At 40.0% G+C, this 22,689-nt stretch overlaps 1 protein-coding gene across 3 annotated transcripts in view; it reads right to left on the bottom strand.

The window, feature by feature from the left end:
• The window catches only part of macrod2 (mono-ADP ribosylhydrolase 2), a 617,779-nt gene that overhangs the window by 136,568 nt on the left and 458,522 nt on the right, over positions 1–22,689 (bottom strand). For all 3 annotated transcript variants that reach the window (XM_053502322.1, XM_053502324.1, XM_053502323.1), the window contains exon 8: positions 12,661–12,734. In XM_053502322.1, the coding sequence (XP_053358297.1) occupies positions 12,661–12,734 (74 nt within the window). The remainder of the gene's footprint in view (positions 1–12,660; positions 12,735–22,689) is intronic.

The following is a 22,689-nucleotide window of genomic DNA, read 5'->3' as shown; positions in this document are numbered from 1 at the left end:
AAATCTCCTTCCATCAGCAAGGGCATTGAAGATGAAACGTGGCTGGGTCTTTCAGCATGACAATGATCCCAAACACACACCGCCCGGGCAACGAAGGAGTGGGTTCATAAGAAGCATTTCGAGGTCCTGGAGTGGCCTAGCCAGTCTCCAGATCTCAACCCCATAGAAAATCTTTGGAGGGAGCTGAAAGTCCGTGTTGCCCAGCGACAGCCCCAAAACATCACTGCTCTAGAGGAGATCTGCATGGAGGAATGGGCCAAAATACCAGCAACAGTGTGTGAAAAACTTGTGAAGACTTACAAAAAACGTTTGACCTCTGTCATTGCCAACAAAGGGTTTATAACAAAGTATTGAGATGAAATTTTGTCATTGACCAAATACTTATTTTCCACCATAATTTGCTAATGACCCTGTCTTATTTCGTCTCTTATAGTTGAGGTATATCTATTATAAAAATTACAGGCCTCTCTCATCTTGTTAAGTGGGAGAACTTGCACAAGTAAGTCTAACATTTCTGGTTTAGATTTAAGAGAACATCAGTTTATTACTGTGATAATGTACTGTAAATGGTAAGAAAGCAGATATTCCTCAGCATTTAATTCTACTATAAGTAAACAAAAGTACAGCGGTACCTCGGCGTATAAATTTAATGTGTTCTGGAGGCGAGTTTTTAAGGTAAAATTTCATATTGCAAAACGCATTTTCCCATAGGAAATAACGTAAATGGACATAATCCATTCCAGCCACCCAAGATATTACCAAGATTCACAATTTTCAAACACTATAATAATATTTTTGCATATAAAAACAATCAAAACATTTAGAAAAGAGTAAATGTAAATTAAGTAACATTTAACCTCAATTATGCTTAATTTATGATTCCTCTTGGCACCGGCTGCTTTAAAAATGAAACTTTTCTTTTTGCTACTTTTCTTGCTAACATTTTTGGGACTCATGGTGCTACAGTATGTTTCACTAAATGTTTATTACAAAAATGCTTTGTATGTCTTGCGAAATTTCAGCTCTTAAGGCGAAGATCTCCGGTACCATTGTATTAAAAAGAAAAAAAAAAAAAGAATACTGAGATGATACTGTAAATTTCACACTGTTTTAATTCTGAAAATTATTACACCACTCACCAGTGCATTACTGTATGTACTGTACAGTACAGACAATGAAGTTCTTTTCAGAAGTTAAAAAACTATTCACTTCTTTCATCCTCCGCACTTCCTCCACTCTCTTGTGTATTCGTGACTCAATACCCGGGAAGGAATCTAATTCAGCCGAACTCTCGTTCTGCTTTACACTAAATGTCGTCATTTTACAGCCCCTTTTATTAGCTTGCTCTTATGTTTCTTAATCTCGTTACCTTATTGAGATTAGCCGACTAATTCCAAAGAACATAAACAAAAACACGTAATGCAGGGTTAAAAAACTATTACGGATTCGATCGTGCACTACCCCGACCTCTCGGAGTTTAATGACTCCACAGATGGGAGGATTTAAAAAAGGCATCTTTGTAAAGGATAATAGCCTCACCCTGATGTTCGTGCTCGGGTATTGACATATTTCATTCTATGGAGTTAAGAGAAAGCGGGATGGGATAATAAACCACATGCGCTCACACACCCGCGCCTTGAAATGACTCCGAATGAGACACGGAGACAAACAGCAGCCTTTATCTGTCTTAATAAACTTTTATTTTACTACGCTTGGAGGCTCAAGAGAAAATTGACTTTCCTAAGAGCCTGCATTAAAAATGATAATCATGGAATGTGTGCATCTTGCTGATTAATTAGAAAGCTAATTTCGACATTCAGTTGATTCTTTTTAGCTCCTTTTTTTTTCTTCTAATTTTCAGTTTTCTTTTGTTGGTTTATTTTATACAAAAGTAAACCTCTGTTATGGATGACTGTGTACAATACTATTCCGTGATGTTGTTTTTTCTAAAATGAGGTGGTTTAAGGAAAGCCGGCAGGCTGATTACGCTGTTTGTGTACGGAACGGAAAGATGGTGCGGAGATGCAGTGATAATTGTGTTACGCTAACCCCAGCAGCACCGCGGCTTCCTTTAAAGCCTGGTGTGGATGCTGTACGCATTAGCATGCTTGTCTAAACCTAATGATTCGAACCCGTTCGCGTTATTTAAACATCAGATCACATTCCCAGCTAGTCAGCATCAATAGTGAATTAATAAATTATCCTCCTAACTCAGAGTGAGCATTTGATGCTATACATTGGAGCTGAACGCTACAAATGGAGCTGTTTTGAAATTGCACGCCGCTCCTGCTCCAAGGCTTTCAGACGAACAGGAAGTCTCCTGCTCCTGATTCTCTCTCTCCGTTTTTTTTTTTTTTTTTTCAAGAGCTGGAGGTCACATGTTTTCTAACCAGGGTATGGCCTCTTGTGATGTTGCAGTGCTCCATGTTCAGCACACTGAAGGTCAGGGAATAAATCTGCTGCAATGAATCTAGTTCTGCAAGGTCTCTCCTGTGTATTATAAAGTATATGAATATATTGTACTTTATATTATGCTGGAGATTAGTCTTTGATTATGTGTGGGTGTACTGATAATGGACCATGTTTGTGTATTTTTAGTTTGGGTAGTTTCATTTTAACCCCGATGCTCTGATCAGTACTTAACAGTAGATGTCCCACTGGTTCACCTCTTAGTAAACCCTCTGTAATGCTTTATATTCAATATGCTCATACAGTAGTATTCCAATAAAAACAACCAGAGACACGACCACAAAGATTCAAACACAAGTACACACCAACTTTAATATTTAAATCGTGTGTGCTGTCTGACCTACTCGCAAGCTGAATTTAATCTCTTTTGCCAATTCCAGCATTCAGTTAATAAGCCTAGTTTAAAATCTACGAAATCCCCCAATTTTGCCTTTTTAAAACAGCAAAATTCAGACCTGAGGCTTAATATTTATACCTGGAGAGCAGACTCAACCCCGTAGAAAATCTTTGGAGGGAGTTGAAAGTTATCGGCCTTTACATTATAAACATGCTGTAGTTACATTTTTTAATTATAAACGTGCTTCTATACACAAAACTATATTACCAAGCATTTAAAACTAACAAATTAATGCACAGGTTAATGTTAATAACATTATTAACAAATGTCAACGCTAATACCTAATGCAGTCAGAATTATAATGAATAAATCCTAATGAATAAACCTTAAAACATAATCTGCAACTAAACACACAAAATATCTGGTCTTTACCTCGATTACTTACATGACAAACATAACTAAAGAAACAGATGCGCAAAAGCTCTTCCTGTGATGGTGCACAGCTGTGAATCTGCATCAGAGAATCATTTTTTTTTTTTTGGCTCGCATTTTTGACAACATCTGAACATTTTTATTCCACGCGGCTATTCTCCAGTCGAAATGACCCGAATACAATTTTTCTCTGATGTCAGTTAATAAAAACCGAGCCCGTCACAGATTGTTGGGGAAAGAAGCCTTTTCAGGATGCTAAGCATGTGGTTTCCGAGGCTGCAGACTGGCCTGAGATGAGTGCGTTCTTCCACTTCAGGTTAGTCTCTGCAAAGGCAGTATGGATCTCAGGCTTTCAATCAAGCAGCACTTGGAAATCAAGGTCATCTCCATCAGCTTGGAGGACATACAGCATCGGTGACTTATGTTCCTCACTTCCGTAATTATACACCCTTACTATTAGGATCAGTGAAGCTGCCGAAAGACATTCTCGATCGTGAGTAACAGAATAATAATGTGAGGTTTTAGGAGCAGGGATAAAAACAAAGCAGTAAAACCCAAGCTGTACTGAATTTCAAATGGTTTCCCATTCACACTCGGAGTACAAGCCACAGACAACTTGTTTTCTGGTGTACACACCTCGGGCCATATTCTGAGAAATGCATATAGTGAGGGTTTCAATGCAGAATTTGCATTTATCCTTAGGCACATTTTCTTCATAGGAGGGAACATTAATTTACCAAAACAAACAAACATTATCATACTACTGTACTGTACTACAGATGCACTGAATAGAATAGAAAGTTAATAATGCGCTGGATCAAGTGCTATTTTATAAGCTAATAATAAAAGTGGAAGGCATTGTATTATGTTAAACCAAATACGGTAAGTCCCCTACATACAAACATTCAAACAAGAACTTCTAAAAATGTGTTCGTGCATGTTCAATCACCAAAGTTAGATCACATGCCTGGTGTACATTGTGACGTGCGTACAGCTTGCATCCTCTGCAAGTGCAGTACAAGCCCAGGATGTCTGGAATCAAGTACAAAAGCAGCGATGATGAAGCTGGTGCTGCTAAAAAGCGCCAAGCAATAACAATAGAGACAAAAATTTTATTAATTTAGAGAATGGAGCGAGGTAAAACGATGGCAGATATTGCTCGTTTTTTTTTTAACATGAATCGTTTAAACATCAGCATGACTCTAAAGAACACTTTACTGAAATACACTGTATATACAGTAGCCAACTGTGTTAGCATCTTATTACGTAGAGAATGTTAATTGGACTTACAAACAAATTGGACTTAGGAACGGGCTCTCGGAACAGAACTTGTTTGTATGTTGGGGACTTACAGTACTGCAAGCAGAGACCGGACACTACAGGGTGTCTCATATTGGACAAAAAAGAAAACTAATCCATTTTAGTAAAACATAAGTTTACTTGATTACTTTATCATCGTATCTAAAAACATACACACAAACACACACACACACACACGATCATCTTTTTCAGACTCATGACAAATGTGTGTCAAAGATGTAACTGCACTTTAAATTAATTCCTTTAAGCATTAGAATTATTCAGGATGTTTGTAAAGCCGAGCTCAATAATAATAAAAGTAATAATAATTAAATTAATAATAATAATAATAATAATAATAAATAAGTTCTCCTATGTACAGACTTCTGGGTCACTCTTGAACCATCTTTAACTAATCCTACATCAACATAATGCTGATATATACTACAATGCTATTAGATGATTATTTTAATGCTCTCCGTATTTTCATTTTTATCTCATTACATTAAACCGTTTTCCTTTTTTGGGGGGGAAAATTTAATTAAACAAAAACAAAACTGAATTACAGTGCTTGCGCAGGGAACATTTTACTGTACATCCCTGCTTTTTTTTTGCTGTATAGACAAGTGTCTGTGTTTTAAGGTGGCGGTGGCGGTCTATAGAAAACTCAGAGTTTGAGTAGAAATACGTTCTACTTTTCTACTCAAAAATAAATACATAAATAAATAAATAAATAAATAAAATGGCACAAGCAGTCGTTAGAAAAGTGTGCCATGTTTTTCGACAGTCTTCCTTGCTTGCAAAAAAAGTGACACTGCTCGGTGATTTGAGACCATCCCAAACTGCTTGGCTCAGCTTCGAGTCAGCACCAAACATGGCATCGATATTCCGCAAACAAACAGCCGATTTGTCACCGAGCCGTCCCGGAGCAGTGGCGAGAGAGACTACATATATCTCTTTATTTCAGTTCGCGGCGGTGTAACAGCCATCCTTCGGCTTGCGCTCCGTTCCTAGAACAATGCATCGCGCGTGCGGTGGCACCAGCCTACAGCATCCATCTTTCTCACATAAATGACGATGACTGCCTAACTCGTGTCACATTATAGCTTTACCTGCCACAACCCACGCGGCTCTTGAAAATATTATTAACTGATCCGAATGGGGAAAAACTGCTCATTGTGACGTGGCTCGGGTTCTATTAGCAACTGAAGATTGAATGCGTCTTGCGCAGGCTGTTCGAGATGCTATTTGTTTTCCAGATGCCATAGATGACAGATGGCGAGGTATAAACAAATGTAAGTAAATACATTTAAAACACACACACACACACACACACAGCTCACTTGTCACAATAGAATGCACAATGGAGACGCGAATGCAACAGCTGAAAACATTCTGGGAGGCGGTATTCCATTACGACGTCCCGGAGATGAGATTTCATTTGATCCGTTTTAGTGTGTCAGAGCCGTGTTGTGGACATCGAGCGTCTGGGCTGAGAGCCTTATTAAAGTGCCGTGGCAGGCAAATGAAGTGTCACAGAGCATTTCTCTGGCCCAGATTAAGGGCCCACGCGCCTGCATTAGGCCGAATTAGTTGAGAGAATGAGAAAATAAAGAACGTGATGGCCGCAGGAGGTTGATGCTATGCAGGGAAGAAGTGGAATTGTGGCATATGGGGCAGCTGATGTGGCTTTGATTGGGAGCCGGTTCCCTGCCGAGGGTCTCCGTAATCAGGCTGGACCTTTTGTTTTTTAGGTAAAGAGACGAGTGATGCTCCAACCATCACACACACCTACTTTCACGTGTTTTTTCCTTTACCCTGACGCGACATACTCTTACATTCCCAGCGTTCCCGTATTCACTCACTCAGAGAGTTCTGTCGAGAACGTTTGACCGTCCTAAATTTTCCCCATTCTCAGCTTGTTCTTCTTTTTTTTTCTCATAATGTGTTTTTACTTTGGTTTTGGCATGATCCTATAGTATCTTCTTTCCTTCTTTGTCCACCAGCTGTGGGTCGCCACAGCGAATCATCTGCTTCCATCTAACCCTATCCTCTGCATTCTCTTCTCTCACACCAACTAACTTCATGTCCTCTCTCACTGCATCCATAAATCGCCTCTTTGGTCTTCCTTTAGACCTCCTGCCTGGCAGTTCCAAACCTCAACATCCTTCTATCAATCTCACCAAACCACCTCAATCTGGCCTCTCATGCGTTGTCCCTCTGATGGCCTCAATCTTGATCGTGTCCATCCGTGTCACTCCCAAAGAGAACTTCAACTCTGCCTCCTGTCTTTTCTTCAGTGCCACTGTCTCTAAGCTGTAGAGCATCACCCGTCTCACCACTTTCCTATCCAAACCACTAATGTGCAATTTATTTTATCCGGTTTTAGCACTCAAAAAACAAAAAAACTAAACAGTATTGATTAATCTTTTACACTCGGGTGTGTGACTCCGAACACTCTTGTGCTTTTTAAAAAGGCCATCGTGCTATTTGTTGCATTTCATGCTTGTCCATGTTTTCTACAGTCAGTCACGCGTAAAGTTTAAAAACATGCTAGAAATACGGAGCACCGTGTCGTCCCAAGCTGTAAGTGCAGATGAAAGCGTGACCACCCGGCTTTGATCCTTTCAGATGTGAGAGATCATGACAGAACTAGAGCCGCTCGCTCTGACCACTGCTTCTGCCAGGCTGCTTCGCCCTTCGGCGGGAGGAGCGCGCAGCCACAAAACAGCTTTTCAGGGAGGATTTCACGGCTGGTATTAGAGCTTTGGTGTGACTTCAGAAGTAAGGAGAACAAAAAAAAAAAAAAAAAGTAGCAGCAAACTAAGGCCCATTTACTTTGTCGATCCGGAACGAACCTCAGTGAGGCTTTGTGGTTTGGGGAAAGAAAAAAAAAAAGACAAGGCGTATTATTCTGATAAGCTTTTATTAAATAATAATGAATCGTGTGTGTGTGTGTGTGAGTACAACTTTTGTGCCTGTGTTGAAAGCTACAGCTGAACGAGAAGGCCCATTAGTGCTCTGAGTAGAGGTGATAGAGAGACTTGTCGTGACAGCGCTAGTGTGTGTCAGCGTGTGAATGTGTGAATGTGCGAGTGTGTGTGTGCATAGAGTTGTGACAGGTGCCTGATTTGACTGGTCCTATTTAGAATGGGGTGTTGAAAATGATTTGTTCTGCCTTATTTCGCTGCATAAAAGCCACAGCTTCATTCTGCAGGATTTATTATGGAACTGAAGCTTAATAATTAGTAGCATTATTAGTATTATTATTATTACTACTACTAATACTACTGTACTACCACCACCACTACCTTGGTCTTACCTAAACTAATTGAGTTTATTTTTATTAGTACTAAATACACTCTGGAAGAAAAAAAAAAAGAAAATTTTAAAGGATAACGGATCAAATGAATAAAATAAATAGCTATGGACAGAAATAGAAATAGTCTGTGACTACTGTATATAAACAATGTCACATGTCCCATAAGTTCAACAGCATCAGATTAAAGTATATTATGTTTTTACAAACTATGATTATCTAAGCAAAAAAAATATTTAAGAAGCAATAATTCTACCTAAAGCATTTATTGAGAAAAATGATAAAAATACTAAAGAATTTTTATGAATGAGTTTGTTGTTAAACTTTTATGTTGCAAATTTTTCTTCCTTTCTTGACACTGGAGTTACAGGACACCCATTACGTACATTACATTATTAGAAAATAAATCTAAATTCAGACCAATTAGAATTGAGATCTGCTAAATGCAACATTAACAGCATTATCGATTATCATCTAAATTTATCATTCATTCCATCCATCCATCCTGAAACCTCTGTAGTCCAACTAGGGATCATAGATGCCAATAGTGACCATTGTACCGTATTTATTCCCATTTTAAAAATGTGGTCGGACCCCCGGTCAACACTCACGCGCATTCACACACTACATGCAATGTGGGAACGGCAAATAGCCTAGTCTGCATGTCTATAGATTGTGGGAGGAAACCGGCGTACCCGGAGGAAACCCATCAAGTACGGGGAGAACACGCACAGATCCCGCGGTGGGAATCGAACTTCACAATTCATCGCAAGTCAGTTATAAGAGATGCTTGTTAAGATGATGAACTAGTACATCTCATACAATAAAACAGCGTGTTGCGATTCAGCTTTGGCTTCGTGGGCATGCTTTTGGTTACATAACTCAGGAACTGTTTAGTGGTCAGAAATCTTCACCCAGTGTCGAGCGGCGTATTTAACTTGGGCTCCTTCCAAAGCAGTTTGGACACAGCCAGTTTGAGGAGTTTTAGTTGGCCTAGGCCTATCCCGGGTGGAACATGTGCTTCCAGGAAAGAGCAACATATGGCTTGTATCAGTGTAATTAGAGTGTTATATGCCTAGAAATAAAGTAAGTGAAAAACATGTAAAAGTAGGCTAAGGTTCAGGAGATCGAGGTGAACACTAAACAATATGAGAGTGCGAGGACGGCTTCTATTTCGGTGCCATCACCCTGGATCCCCGGCAGTGATGTAATTAAAATGAAGCGAGTGAATCACGCGGCAGTGAACTCAAAATACCTTAAATGGCGCTTCGAGTTTTGTTAGCCATTTTGACAATGTAATTACACCCTTTGGAGAAATCTCTCATTCTCTTCATTGCCCTTTTAAACACAGCACGGAGAACACTGCCTCTGCTCTGCCTGCTAATGTTAACACTCGGTCATCAATCACCATCACCGCCAGCTACTGCCGCATGGCCCACCTTACTGTAATCTGGGGTGGGTTGTTTTTTTTTTTTTTTTATAAAGGCGTCTGCAGCGTCTCCTCCAGCACAAAATTCCGCCATACTGCTGAACATCAGATTTTGGTTAGGTTTTAACCTTACCTCCAGGAAATGCTTAAAAAAAATGCATTTTAAAAACAAAACAAGGTCTGATTTGCTTTGCCTCATTTCAGCCCCAGTTCTTCTCTCTCTCACTCTCTCTTTCTCTCTCTCTATCTTTTTTCCATCCTCCACCGCTTGCCTACCACAGAACCCATGTTCCAATTAAAGCTCTCTCGATCCAGAACAATAGCTGGCTGGATTTGTGCCAGACTCATTGCTCATAATTTCCCCGAGCTACAGATAGAAAAATATATGCAAAGGAAGAAATATTGCTTGCGGTGGATCTAAAAGGCAAAATGCAACCTAGATAAACACTCACGCAGCCTGAAAAATATATCCCATGACGCTCAGTCATGCAGAAAAAAAACCCTCAGTCGCTGATCGTGATGGAAAAATAACCACTTTTTCCTTTTTTTTTCTTTTAACATATTTAGAGTTTTAAACACAGACTATGGGAATTCATATAAAAATGCAACAAAAAATGCTAGCATTTATCCAGCACATAAGCACAAAATTATTAAGATTAGAAGAAAGTGTGTGTGTGTGTGTGTGTGCTGGGGTGCTACAGCTAATGGCAAGGCCAGCTTCAATTTGAGGAGCAGCCTGACAGAGCCAGGACCGACAGCCTATTCGCATAATCTCTCTCCCCGAGTGAAAGAAGTGAGAGGAATACTAAAAAGTTTCCCGGAGATCCAGAAGGACTCTTCCCCTCCATGTTATCCAATAAATACTCTCGCTTGGGTAAATGTTTGCTAAACTCCCAGACATGAACTTCTTGGAGCTCGTCCAGGTGCAGGCCTGTTTAAGGTTTTTACGCCGGTGAAATTCCCATGACTGTAAAATTAAATGAAGTGAGATGAAGTCAAAGTTTTAAAGATACGGGTAAAATGTTTGGTAAAAAAAAAAAAAAAAAAAAAAACATGCAACCGCATCAGAACTTTACCCAGAACAATTGCTGACTGGATCAGATCCACGCTCATTAGTCAGAACCACAGCCACCCACACAAGAGATGGAATGTGCGCGGTGTACAAAATGAAATGTCGATATTGGGTGAACTTAGGAAATCTTACTTTTTTTTTGACACCGAGATAAAGATTTTTTTTTTCTTTTCCTGTATAAGCAATTAATAGCTTATTCCAGAAGCCTGGCATTAGCAAAATGATGAATGTTGTTAGTTTATGAAAAAGTGAAGCTGAGGGAAAAAGGCACAAAATAAATAAAACCCTTACATTATGGAAAAAAATCGACCATGTACAAATGTAAGAGCGGTGCAAAGAATAAAATCATGCAGGTTCAGTTCAAGAGCCTCATTTCTTTTTCACATCAGGGAGGAACTCTCTAGAAATAAGTACAGTAGTCGTGTAGTTCTGTGCCTTGTTTATGAGAGAGGTACTGTAGGAGAAAGAATAACCATGAAAGGAAAAAAAAAATAAAAAGTCACCTGGTCTGGTAGGGTGTGAATTTCGCATCAAACCCACAGTACCGTGTGTCAATGTTTCATGCTGCTGCTGGTGGTGTAATGGTGTGGGGAATGCTTTCTCGACACACACACACACACACACACACACATCAGGCCTTACTGTACATACCAGTCACATTGCTTGAATGCCACAGTTTACTATTCTTATAGTAGCTCTTATAGGTAGCATTTTAATAAAGTCATCTCAAACAGGAACCATGAACATGACAAGAAGTTCACCAGATGTCAAGCCGATGCCGCTCGAGTCTGGCGGTGTGGAGGATTTGCAGCCGACAAATCCGCAGCAATTATGTCAGGCGGTAATGTCAACACGGACCAGAACCTCAAGGCACCCCGCTCTCTGGAACTTTGAGGAACCCGTCGCAAGAGTTTAAAATGTTGAGGTCTTATAATAATAATAATAATAATAATAATAATAATAATAAAGACATCATTTAGGCATTACCAGTAAAGCAGTTGTTGTCCTTGAGGTATTATTAGGGTGAAAAACTACATCATTCATCCAATTATTTCTCAATTTATTCTCAGATTGTATTTTATTTTTGTAAAAAACGGTTTTACATATATATACAGTATTTAAAAAATGTAATCACAAAGCTTTTAGTGAAAAATTCCTTTATTCATTATAAAATGAGAGTATCCTGGCTGCTACGCTCTACAGCTCCGAATCAATCCGTGTTTCAGTCGCTCGGAGTTTTCACACTCGAAAAAACGGACGACTTTCCTGACGCAACCCTGTACAAAACCTGCCACACGAAACGCAATTTAGTTCCCGAAGGCGCGTTCCTTTCAGCCTGCCTCCAGTTTCTGCGTTCTTTCTCCTGCTCTGTCCTCCTACAGAAAGCTGACTGACAGGCCATATACCAAAGCAGAGATCAATTCTTCTTCTTCTAAAAAAAAAAAAAAAGCCAATAGCTGAGAAAGAATGCAAAGTGGCAGTGACTCTGTCGGCAGTTCCTCTCTCTGACGCCTTCGTGCCATTAGTCAGGATAATTAATCCTCAACTATCTGTTGGTTCTAGCCATAGGCCATGCACACTCTTGCTGTGACTTTAATGATCACGACAAGTCACAACCTCACCCGGCTAGCACTCGGAGAAGCGTTTTGATGAAAGGAAATAAAACAGACCGGCTTGCAGTTTCTTCAGGCATGCCCTTAGCTCTGCGGAGTGAACCTACAGTATGATGACTGCCTGGTAGGATCGCGCTACCTTGTAATTCTTTTTTAAAGTTTTACCAAGAACAGAAAGATCAGCAGAAAGAACGTTTTTTTTTCTCCCGTTTAATAAAACTCACCTTCGAAACATGAAGCTGTTGAGGAATTAGTAGAATAATAAGAAAAAAACGCATAATAAAAGTTGGTAATACTAAGCAAAAAATATAAAATAATTGTAAAAGTTGACTGAGCGAGTCAGTCGGTTAACACTGTGCAGTTGTGTTTTCACCAGTATCTCAGTACTCGCAAATTGATTCGCACAAATCCGTTAAGTTGAATTAATGAATCCATTAATTTGAATTTTATTACGTTGTGCGCATTCTCTTTTGTGTCCTGCCTTGTCATAGTGTTTGAAACACCGGCCAATTTGCAAAGCCACCAGACCATTTAAAGTCCTGATTCGAATCAAATTGCCTTTTAATTGGATACGCATAACGAATTGGTCAAACGAGGCATGTGTGATAGAATGGGAATAGTACTATTCGACGGCACTTTGCAGCTGGACCGGAGGCGTAATTGATCATAACCGAACTGAACAGCCCTCACCTTGTCCTTGTTCTCCTTCAGCCATTCCCTCACGGTTTTCAGGGCGATGTCAGCAGCCGGCTCGTTGGGGAAACCTGTCGGGGAAGACGTAGAGAGATTGAATTCACAAAACGCCAAAATGTCCAAACTTTAATCTTACAGGAATGTTTATTCACCTTCCTGCACTGACGCGCTTTTCAACAGCTCCTACAAGCTCACTTGTTGATTTCGTCGTGTTTATGAGCTCAGAGTCAAACCGACTTCCCTAATGCTGGAAAGTTAAACTGCTCAATAATTCAAAGCAACATTGGATTTTTTACAGAAATCTGTCACTAAACGTGGGCAGTCGTAGACATTTACACCTCTCTTTCAGTTGTGTTGATCACTTGGACCGTCCCGGTGTCCAGCTTTGTCACTGGGGTTCACCAGCACGATGAGAAAGTAATGACATATTGACCGGGGCGCGTGAGGAACAGAGCATCTAAGTGCCATATTAATCATCGGGACCCAGGCCGAGATGGAAAGCCGAGCACGCTGCTAACACAAGGGGATTGATTGGGAATGTATTTAGAGTGGATCATTTTTTAATAAGGAAGAAAATGGGAGAGATGCAGTGCCATCCAGAGCTCATCTCGTATCGTATTACAAATTTCATGCGCCGTAACGTCCACGCATAATCACCAGGACAGAGATGGACACAGTTCTCCCGCCATTTCGGAATTAATATCAATTCTGACAGTGTCTAGCAAAAGCCGTACAATTCGGGAAGCTCCGGGAGGGATGATGTCAGCGAGCGTTCTCTAATGCCTCAAACCTGTACGAACGTGTTCATCCTACATCTCCTACGAAGGAACCAATTGTTTCTCACCGCAGGGGCGTCGCAGCAAATGCACCTTGGCGTCAAGTGAAACTTAAGAGTTTGTGTGTGAGAAGAAAAACGCATCCTTCAGTCTGCCGTTAGCGTGTGAACTTGAAATGCAATTTAAACTTACATCCATTTTATACACATAAAATGAAATGAGGTCGGCTCGCTCGGTTTCAAGAAATGACTTAAAGAAGAAGAAGATTGTGACTAATATCTACAGTATGATATCTACAGTATGTGTTCCAAACTTTTCCGTCTACTTATAGCAGTACTTATATATTCAAAGAAAAGTGGTACACGTATCCAAATTCAATTCTGCATAAGATGCACGATAAAATCCATTAAATCTGACCTTCTGGCCTTACAAACACATGCAAAAGTTGGCGTACCTTAAAGGAAAAAAAAAAATACTAGGAAACCGAACTTATAGTATAGCAACAATACATTGGGTGTGTGAGGTTTCACATGTGTTCCATCATTATGTTTCTTCGACCACTGGCACACAGTGTGCATAATATTACACTACGCCCTCACTACATTTACTCAAACCTGAAACGTGCATACAGTACACTCGTCTTTCAGGCTATTCGTTCTGGACGATTAAAAATGTATCACTCTTTGTTTTTGTTAAATTGATAACTCATAAGTGCGAAATGGGTTGTAGGATGTGCAGGTCATACTGTACAAAGCTTGTGTAAGATACAGTAAAGAGACTGGAGTGAAGACTTTGTGGTTTTATAAACGTTTCACACCATTAAATGTAACTCACTCACTCATCATCTACTGTATATACCGCTTGGGGTATATTATTAGGGTCGCGGGGGGCCTGGAGTCTATACAAGGAGACTTGGGCACGAGGAGGGGTACACCCTGGACGCGTTGTCAATCCTTAACAGGGCACACACTCTTTCACACACCATGGGCAATTTGTGAACCTAATCTGCATGTCTTTGGACCGTCGGAGGAAACCGGAGTACCCGGAGGAAACCCACTAAGCACAGGGAAAACATGCAAACTCCATGCACATGAAATGTAACCACAAATGGATAAAAAGTAGTATAAAAAGCACGTTCACCTACAGTATAAACTAAACATGACACCAAACTAGTGTTGAGTTATTTTACCTTTATTACTGAATATTCTTAAAACCATATTTGCAATATTTTAGCCTTTATTTTCGTTTAGACTGCTGAAGAGCTACCAAAAAAAAAATCGTCAAGGTGTATACTGTACATGTAAAATCCCAGAATTCAATTCTATTGACTTTGAAGTCTCACTACAGTAGGACATCACCTTATGGTGGTGTGATTCCTATGTAGTCCACTAGATGACTAAAGGCTGAAGGAATGACATTTGAGACTCACCGGTCTATAAAAAAATACAAAAAAAAAAAAAAATCTGAAAATGTTACTACTTAAAATTTTTGCAAAGTGAGATTACATATTATCAGTACAAAATGTTAACCCAGCATTCACAGGGTCGCTTTTCTGTGTGTGTACGTGGATGAAATTCAAATGCCATGCTGTTAACAATCTTAGGATTCTACTGTTAAAGATAAAATTTCATTCTACTTTACTGATCTTCAGGATGTGCAGACCTTTGCGCTCAAGGAGGCCTACAGTACCACGATCTTGTTGTGGCAACGAACCAAAATGTAATCCTTGAAAGACAGGTTCAAGAAACGCAAGGAATCTGTGCGGATCTGGCTTCAGCAAGGTCGGCCATCGAAGCAGGCTCACTTCACGCGAGCACTCCTGTGGACCGTCGCTGCCACCGCCGCCGTTCCCTGCCTAAACCTCCAGCACTTCATTACAACCGGGCGAGAGAGAGAGATGAAGGGAAAGGAGGTTAGAGGAGACAGACTGGGAGATAAAGAGAGAGGGGGACAGAGTGATTGTGAGACACTTTTCTCTGCAGGAGCAGATCGGGGAGGCTTTGGCAGAAGCGATAGAAGAAGCTGTTAAATAATTACTAGGGCTGTCTACCAAATGACATGCCACCCGAGAACTTTAGTGAGATTTCATAACCTAGGAATGAACTTGGTGCCAACTGATGGAACTGAGGCTTCTGGGTAGGCAGAGCTTGTCTAGGAGGGGGAAAAAAAGAAGAAAAAATAAATAAATAACTTGAGTTGCAATGAATCAGAAAATAAGAAAAATTACTATTTGAGCATGAATCTTTAACTGTTAACTGTTTAAGTGTTATGATTAAATGGAAAGATATTCAATTATTTTTGTCTTTACTGTCATTTTAGTTCAAATGGAAAGTTAACACCATGTACACGACCGGTACGAGAAATGTAAAGTAAAGTGTTGTTTTTTTTATTCTCATACTTTCTTTCTTTATGCTTTTCTTTATATATTTTTTGTACATTCTTTTGTGACAATGCAGTGACTTTCAAAAATCATAAATCATAACTAAACATTTTCCTAAATTGCTAATTTTGGCAATTACACACTACTTTACTACATCAAATTTTATCATATATACAGAAAGTCCTAGACTACATGGTGTGTCAATCATAGAAACAAAAATATATTAGAAAAAATGCATTAATATAAACAGCCAGTGCTATTATAGAAAATGTGAAATAATCATTATTAATACATAAGCTTAATTATTATTATTAATACATAAGCTTACGTAAAGGATATTGGGTAAATTTTAGTATAAATTCAGACCCTAGTTAAGAAAGGGAAATAAATGAGGTTAGGAATAAATCAAAGATTTACATAAATTTTTTTCCACGTTCCAATTGATTAACAGATCAGCAAAGTCATGTTCTGTACAAGTTGTCCCCGACTTACGAACGAATTCCCCTCCAGGAGCGCGTTCGTGAGTCAGATTTGTCCTTAAGTCTGACAAAGTGAGTCTTGTATTGTACACTTTTGACACGAATATACTGTAAAATGAAAAGCATACCAATCCACTTGGCTAATTCTCTGTTCTATTTTCCCCACACTGCCATCATGTTGCCAAAAACTGTAACCGCACCTAAGGAGTACTTAATCTCATATGCGACAGTGTTGTCTCTGCGCCTTTAAATCGTGAGGGGAATCCCGGATGACATTTTCTCTCTGGGTTGTTTTCCACTGTATTGGACTGTGAATTCTGTTTTGTTGAGGATTTTAGGATGTTGTTTACAGGAAAGCTATTGTCCATCATCATGCTTCCAGGCTGATTCATTAAAACTGGTGAGGTCAACTAATTTCTCTTGCACCGCCACATGCAGACATGCAGTATACCAGACTAAAGATGTCTTATACATTCACCTACATACTGCAGTGTCTTTTGTTCGTACAATATACGTGAGTTACTTCCGTGATTTGTTCACATCTACGATGTTCACAAAACCGTGGTCCGTTCGTATCTGTGGAAATTCAGATCTCAAATGTTTGTAAGTCAGGGACTACCTGTTTTTCTATGTATTCCTAAATGCCTCAATGTTAAAATTATGTAAATCATATTTAAGTTATGATGGTTAATACCAGAGTTCCCTCACAAGAACTGAAACTACCCCAGTTGATTATAATCCGTATATATTTTACAAAATCTGCTTTGCAATTTGAGCATAATTGTGTCCTTCTTTAAGCTGTATGTATTTAGATCTAAATGCAGCGATTAACATTTTTCCGCCTCCATCCAGCTCAGTTCATGCGCCAGAGCAGGTGTAGGATTCACACCAGACTAATTAAAATGTACAGCATTGAATGTATGCATGGACTAACCTGATCACTGGACTCACAGTGTTACTAGCAGAGGTCTTCCCCTTCACTAACTCATTTATAATTACAGTCGTATAATATTTATTCTAACAGCTTTATCTCTGTTGTATGGCAACATGTTGATACAACTGCTTAAATAATCTGGCAGCTGCAAAAATCAGATAAGAAATGCTCTAGCTGCTTAGGGTCTTTGTAAACATTTGTCCTCTTTTGCACTGTCCTTTTTTTCTTGATATTTTTTAAGGTTGTCTGGTTCGGCGCTGAAAATGACCATACAGTAATCTCGCTTTACTGTGACTGTCCTTTTCTTTCACTTCCTTAAACTCACACTGTATGGCCTTGCCCTTGCTGAGTACGTAACCAATGAGAAGATGACGCAGACAGATTAGGCCTCTTAAAAGGATATCGGCGCCTAATCCCTTACGGAGACGCAGCCAGTGGTGGATCATGAACAGCCAACACGGCGTATATGGACATACACATGAGAGATTCCCTGGGTTACTGCTTCCTATCTCCCTCACACAGAGACAGTGGCAAAAACCACAGTGTCAACTACAACGCCACTGTCGGCATGAAGGACAAATAAACAGTGTGTTAGTAAAGAGAGAGAGAGAGACAGAGAGAGAGAGACCTGGCAGTGGCAAATGAACTTTGTACCATTGATTTGGCTTCAGTGTGACCTGGAACCCTCAGCATAGACAAAGTTTAAGAGGAAAAGCCAGCCACAGGTCAGAAAAACACTAAGCCATCATTTCATTAAAACCAATCAGTAATCAAACAGCATATCAGCTGTATTAAAGCCCACCACGGTGTTTATCTGCTCTGACGCGAGTCGTAATATCTTCGCGTCTTAGCTCATTATCTTCGTCATTTAACTCGTATTTCGTCTTCGGTCTTGAGACTTACATTGCCGTCAGTGGGAGAAAATAAGCGCTAAAGAGAATTAAACATCATGTTCTGCATCATTATTAGGAAATTAAACTTGTGTTACAGAACTTCAGTCTAATAAACATCCACACTTACGAGGCATATGATTCTGATCAGGGTGATTTACATTCATACAAAAGCGGTAAGGAAGGCTAACTCCGCCCTAACCTGGTCCAAGCTAACGAGTGGTAGGAAAGGAATGAACAGCTCTGGGTAGTAAGAGAGTAAGAGAGTGAGACAGTGAGAGTGCGCAGTGGAGAAAGGTGAAGGAACCGAAAGACAAAACGCTTCCCGGCTGTATCTGCGCGCCGACTCCTGCCCGACTATCAATACTGATCTTGTAAGACACCGGGAGACGTCTCCCACCTCAGAAAGGAATAATCCATTTGAACCCAGGTCACGGGCCTGTGATGGATGGCTTTCACGTAGTATACTTAATAATCCATATCATATCGTCCGGCCTAGTTTGTTTATAGGTGGTACCTCTCCTGAAAGCCAGGCTAGGGGAAAGTCGAGCTCTGCTAATGGGCCGGACTGAAGGATTGGACTGCCAGTGGCGAATGAGAAGTCATTTTTCTCCCAGGCTCCGACTCATCTGTCACCAGGGACATCTTTCTCTCTCTCTCTCTTTATCTCTCTCTCTATGAGGTAGGAAAAAGAAAGGGCGCCATTTATGGTTGCTGGCTCCCACATCTTATAGCTACGCCTCGTCTCAAACAGCCAAATACTGAACTAACTGAGCTCGTAGTGTCTGAGCTCATAGTGTCTTTTTACAGTGGGATGATGTACGACCATGAGGGGGAAAAAAAATCTATCAATAAATATATTAATAAATAAATCGACAAAGCAATCAATAAACACATAAAGAAACAGGGCCTCTAGCTTATTTCTCATTACACTTTCCGTTGTCTCCCACATCCAGGATAAAGCAGGAGCTTCTCAGTGAGTCACGCAAATGTGACAAAGAAAAGAATATCGAGCACAGGCATTTCGGAGACACAAAAAACATAAACAGACTCTCCGTTTCTTTTCAGGCTGAATACAAAGCATCGTTTTATTGACGCTGTATTCAGAGCCGACTTAAGAGCGTGTGGTGAGGAATAAATGCAAACACCGTACGCGATTTTAGTGCTCGCCATCCTCTCATTCATTTATCATCTAAATTTATTATTATTTTTTTTTCCAAATCGTTTTTTTCCCCACCGCATCCTTTTACATTTGACAGCAAAGAAAATAACAACAAAAAAAAGGATCTCCTTCCGCAGTCTGCATTATCTTGCCCCTTTATTGTTTGGGGGTTTGATGGCAAGCTGATGTTACTATACGCGCCTCACGGCTCAGAGCGCACTATGTTAGTGCATTATGTTAGATTATAGGTAGTGGAACGGAAATCATTTAAGATTCATCCTCAGGTGAAAGTACAATTGAGGTAAATATCAGTAAAAAGAGAAAAGACGACCGGTAGAGAGAGAGAGAGAGAGAGAGAGAGAAAAGTAACCGAAACATTAAAGCTGATGATAAAATCCTCTGCTTGGTCATTTGTCTCAGAACCTCCTTCTGTGTGCTTTTTTAAAAAATGATGAACACATGGCCCAGTGCTACCGCTAATGGTTTTCCTATCTCGGAAAGTGAACTGCATTTCTTTTTCCCTTATTATTCCTTCCTGATTTAGCCGGCGTTATTTATTTCCTTCATTTGGAAAGAAAAAAGAAATCTGTTGTTACTTTGCTTTAAAAGATAACAGCGTTTTAAGTACTCGCTAGAACATAATGCTCAACTGGATATTCATGGGTTACCTGCACGTTTGGAGTTGGATTACTCCTTTATACTCATGATGGATTTATTCATATACCTTATAAAATTTCCCTACTAATAATCGCCCGACTTGCAGCTTTGAATATTGTAAGGACTTTTCATCTTTCTGCGGACCCTCGTACGCCACAGCGCCGGCGATGACTGAGGGAAGACGAATCAGGATTAGAGAGGAAGCGTGCCAGAGGGACGCATTCCAGGTTATTAGGCCTTTGATCATTCTGCTCTCTCTCTGAGCTTTTTTTTTTTTCCTTTTTTGTGTGTGTTGTTGGTTTTGTCGGCGCACTCGCTCTCCAACTATCATCACAATTAATGAGTGTATGCGGGGAGCAAGCCGAGGCTTGGAGATAAGCGTGTTTATTTATTGAACAGGCCATTTAATGTGGCAGCGGCAGGCATGTTTTGAACTCAAGAGCTTGCTGGTGCTTCTGCAGCCATGTGAACTGAATTAAATGTGTTCTTCACTCCTGTGACAGACACCCAATCTCTTTTCTTCTCTCTCACACACACACACACATGGTTAAGATCAAGATAGCCCTGGTGGAGTCATAAGAGTTGAATTAAGATGTTAATAATAAGAAGAGATACACCTAAATAGACTTTATTTGGCTCAGCGCTTATCAGGACAATCGGAATATTAATTCTGAGCTCCTCTACAGCGTTGTACAGATAACACAGATTCTGTATTTACTCGGCGAAGCAAAGACTCGGCCATGAGAGAAAACTTCAATTACTCCAGAAAGACTACTCTGCAATGCCATCAGCGGAGAAAACTGCAGAGATGGTGTAACCTGGTCATTCAGGTCATCAGCTGATTTCATTTTACTGCCTCATAACGTTGCTGAGCAGATCATAACACTGCCTCCAGAGGCTTGTACACTGGGCATAATGCATCATGGGTGCATCGTTTCACACGCTCCCCCCAACATACCCATTACTCTGGAACAGGGTCAATCTGGAGTCATCAGACCACATGACCTTTTTCGATTGCTCCAATCTGCTCCCTAGCAAGCACTACAGCACTATCTTTCCAGGTTTTAATAATGCGTTGTAGGGTCCGTAGTGTTACCGTGCTCGCTCTATCATCCGGAGATCGCTGGTTCGATTCCCAGGTGATGCTGTAACCTCTCACAGCCGGAGGTCTAGTGAGAGCTGATTGGCTGAGCTCTCTCACAGGGGAGGGATGATAGGTACTAGTGCTCCCACATTAATTACGGCTCTACAGCCAATCAGGGGCATCTATTAGCTCACGCAAGCGGATAGCGCTGTCCTCCGAGTGTGTTACGCTGCCCCAGCGGTGCGTGAGCGAGCAGTTCGAAAAGATGCGGTTGGCTGGCGTCACGTGGTTCGGAGGAAACACGGTATAGCCTCAATGAATGTGGGAGCCCCCTAGTGACGGGGAGGAATTGGACATGACTAAATTTGGGAGAAAATCTGGAAAAATAAAAAAAAAAGAAAGAAAGAAAATCTTTTTGCTTGATGAAAGCTAATAATCTGACTGTCTGAAACAGAGAGCTGTTTTTTTGGGCCAGCTAGTGTACCGTATATTAGCATCTATTAAATTTCCTAACATATTACTGGTTTCTTGAGATGATGAGATATCAGAATTATTATTATTTTCTTTTATTTCCGTGAAGCATTTTATATTTGTATTTATATCAACTTTTCTATAAAAATGACCTCACAAAACAACACGGGGAAAAAAGATCTTTGAACTTGTTAAATGAATCACTTCCATGTTTTTTTTTTTCTTTCGTTTCGAGTGTGTTTGCAGTGTATACTGACACGGCGTCCAGCGTGTCTGCTCTACTTGCTTCTGTCACTTTTAGGCTTCTCACGCTGCTGATGAGCCACTTGCACTTTGCAGTCTAGCTCCTATAATTCTGCTGCGTAAGTGCTTTTTCAAGTAGATCACTCCTACTCTCCACTTTAAAGCCGACTTAGTGATTCGATTAGCGTTCCTTCTTTTTTCTTATTAGGTTTCCTTTCTCTTCACTTGTACAGTCATTTCGCCCGATATCAGCCGTAGTTTATTCCATCAGTCGACCTACATATACAGAACTCCTCATATCTTCAGTAGATTAACAACTTACTCCTGCCTCGGGTGGCTCGAAATAATGGAACTGAGAGATGTGATTTCCTCAATCAAATTAACCATCAATAATGGAGAATCTATTATTATTATTATTATTATTATTATAAGTTACACAAGGTACTGTAACTGCGGTTTATTTCATAAAGTTGTTTTTTTTTTCTATTTCAGAAGAAAGACATTTCAGTTCAGGAAGTAACTGTAGTTTACTTTAGCAACAATAGTATAAAACTAACCATTGGAACACATTTTTTATTTATCTACTTTTTTTTCAGAAAAAGAAAGACTTTTAGCGATTGAAAGCAAAGAGCTTTCATAGCTAAAACATAAAAGAAATAAGTCTCATTATAGCCTAGTCTGGTGTTAAGCGTTATCTACAGCATTAGTTTGCTCATTATGTATTAAACCTGACAATCAAGAGGAATGTTTTATTTAAGACATGGATGGTTCGCCATACTGTACATTGAGATATTCCCAGTCATCACGACCTACTGTACAGGGAAGGCCTCAATTATTCATTGTTCTGTCCTCCAATGGCACAAAGAGTGGACACTCATCTAATGGGACTCTTTAATTTGTAAAAAAAATATATATATTTTTAGCTGTTTATAAAGCATTTATTCATCTCC

The sequence above is a fragment of the Clarias gariepinus genome, chromosome 8 (genome assembly GCF_024256425.1).
Source record: "Clarias gariepinus isolate MV-2021 ecotype Netherlands chromosome 8, CGAR_prim_01v2, whole genome shotgun sequence".
Taxonomy (NCBI): domain Eukaryota; kingdom Metazoa; phylum Chordata; class Actinopteri; order Siluriformes; family Clariidae; genus Clarias; species Clarias gariepinus.
The sequence above is the reverse complement of the archived record's forward strand: the minus strand, read 5'-3'. Positions and strand labels throughout refer to the sequence as shown.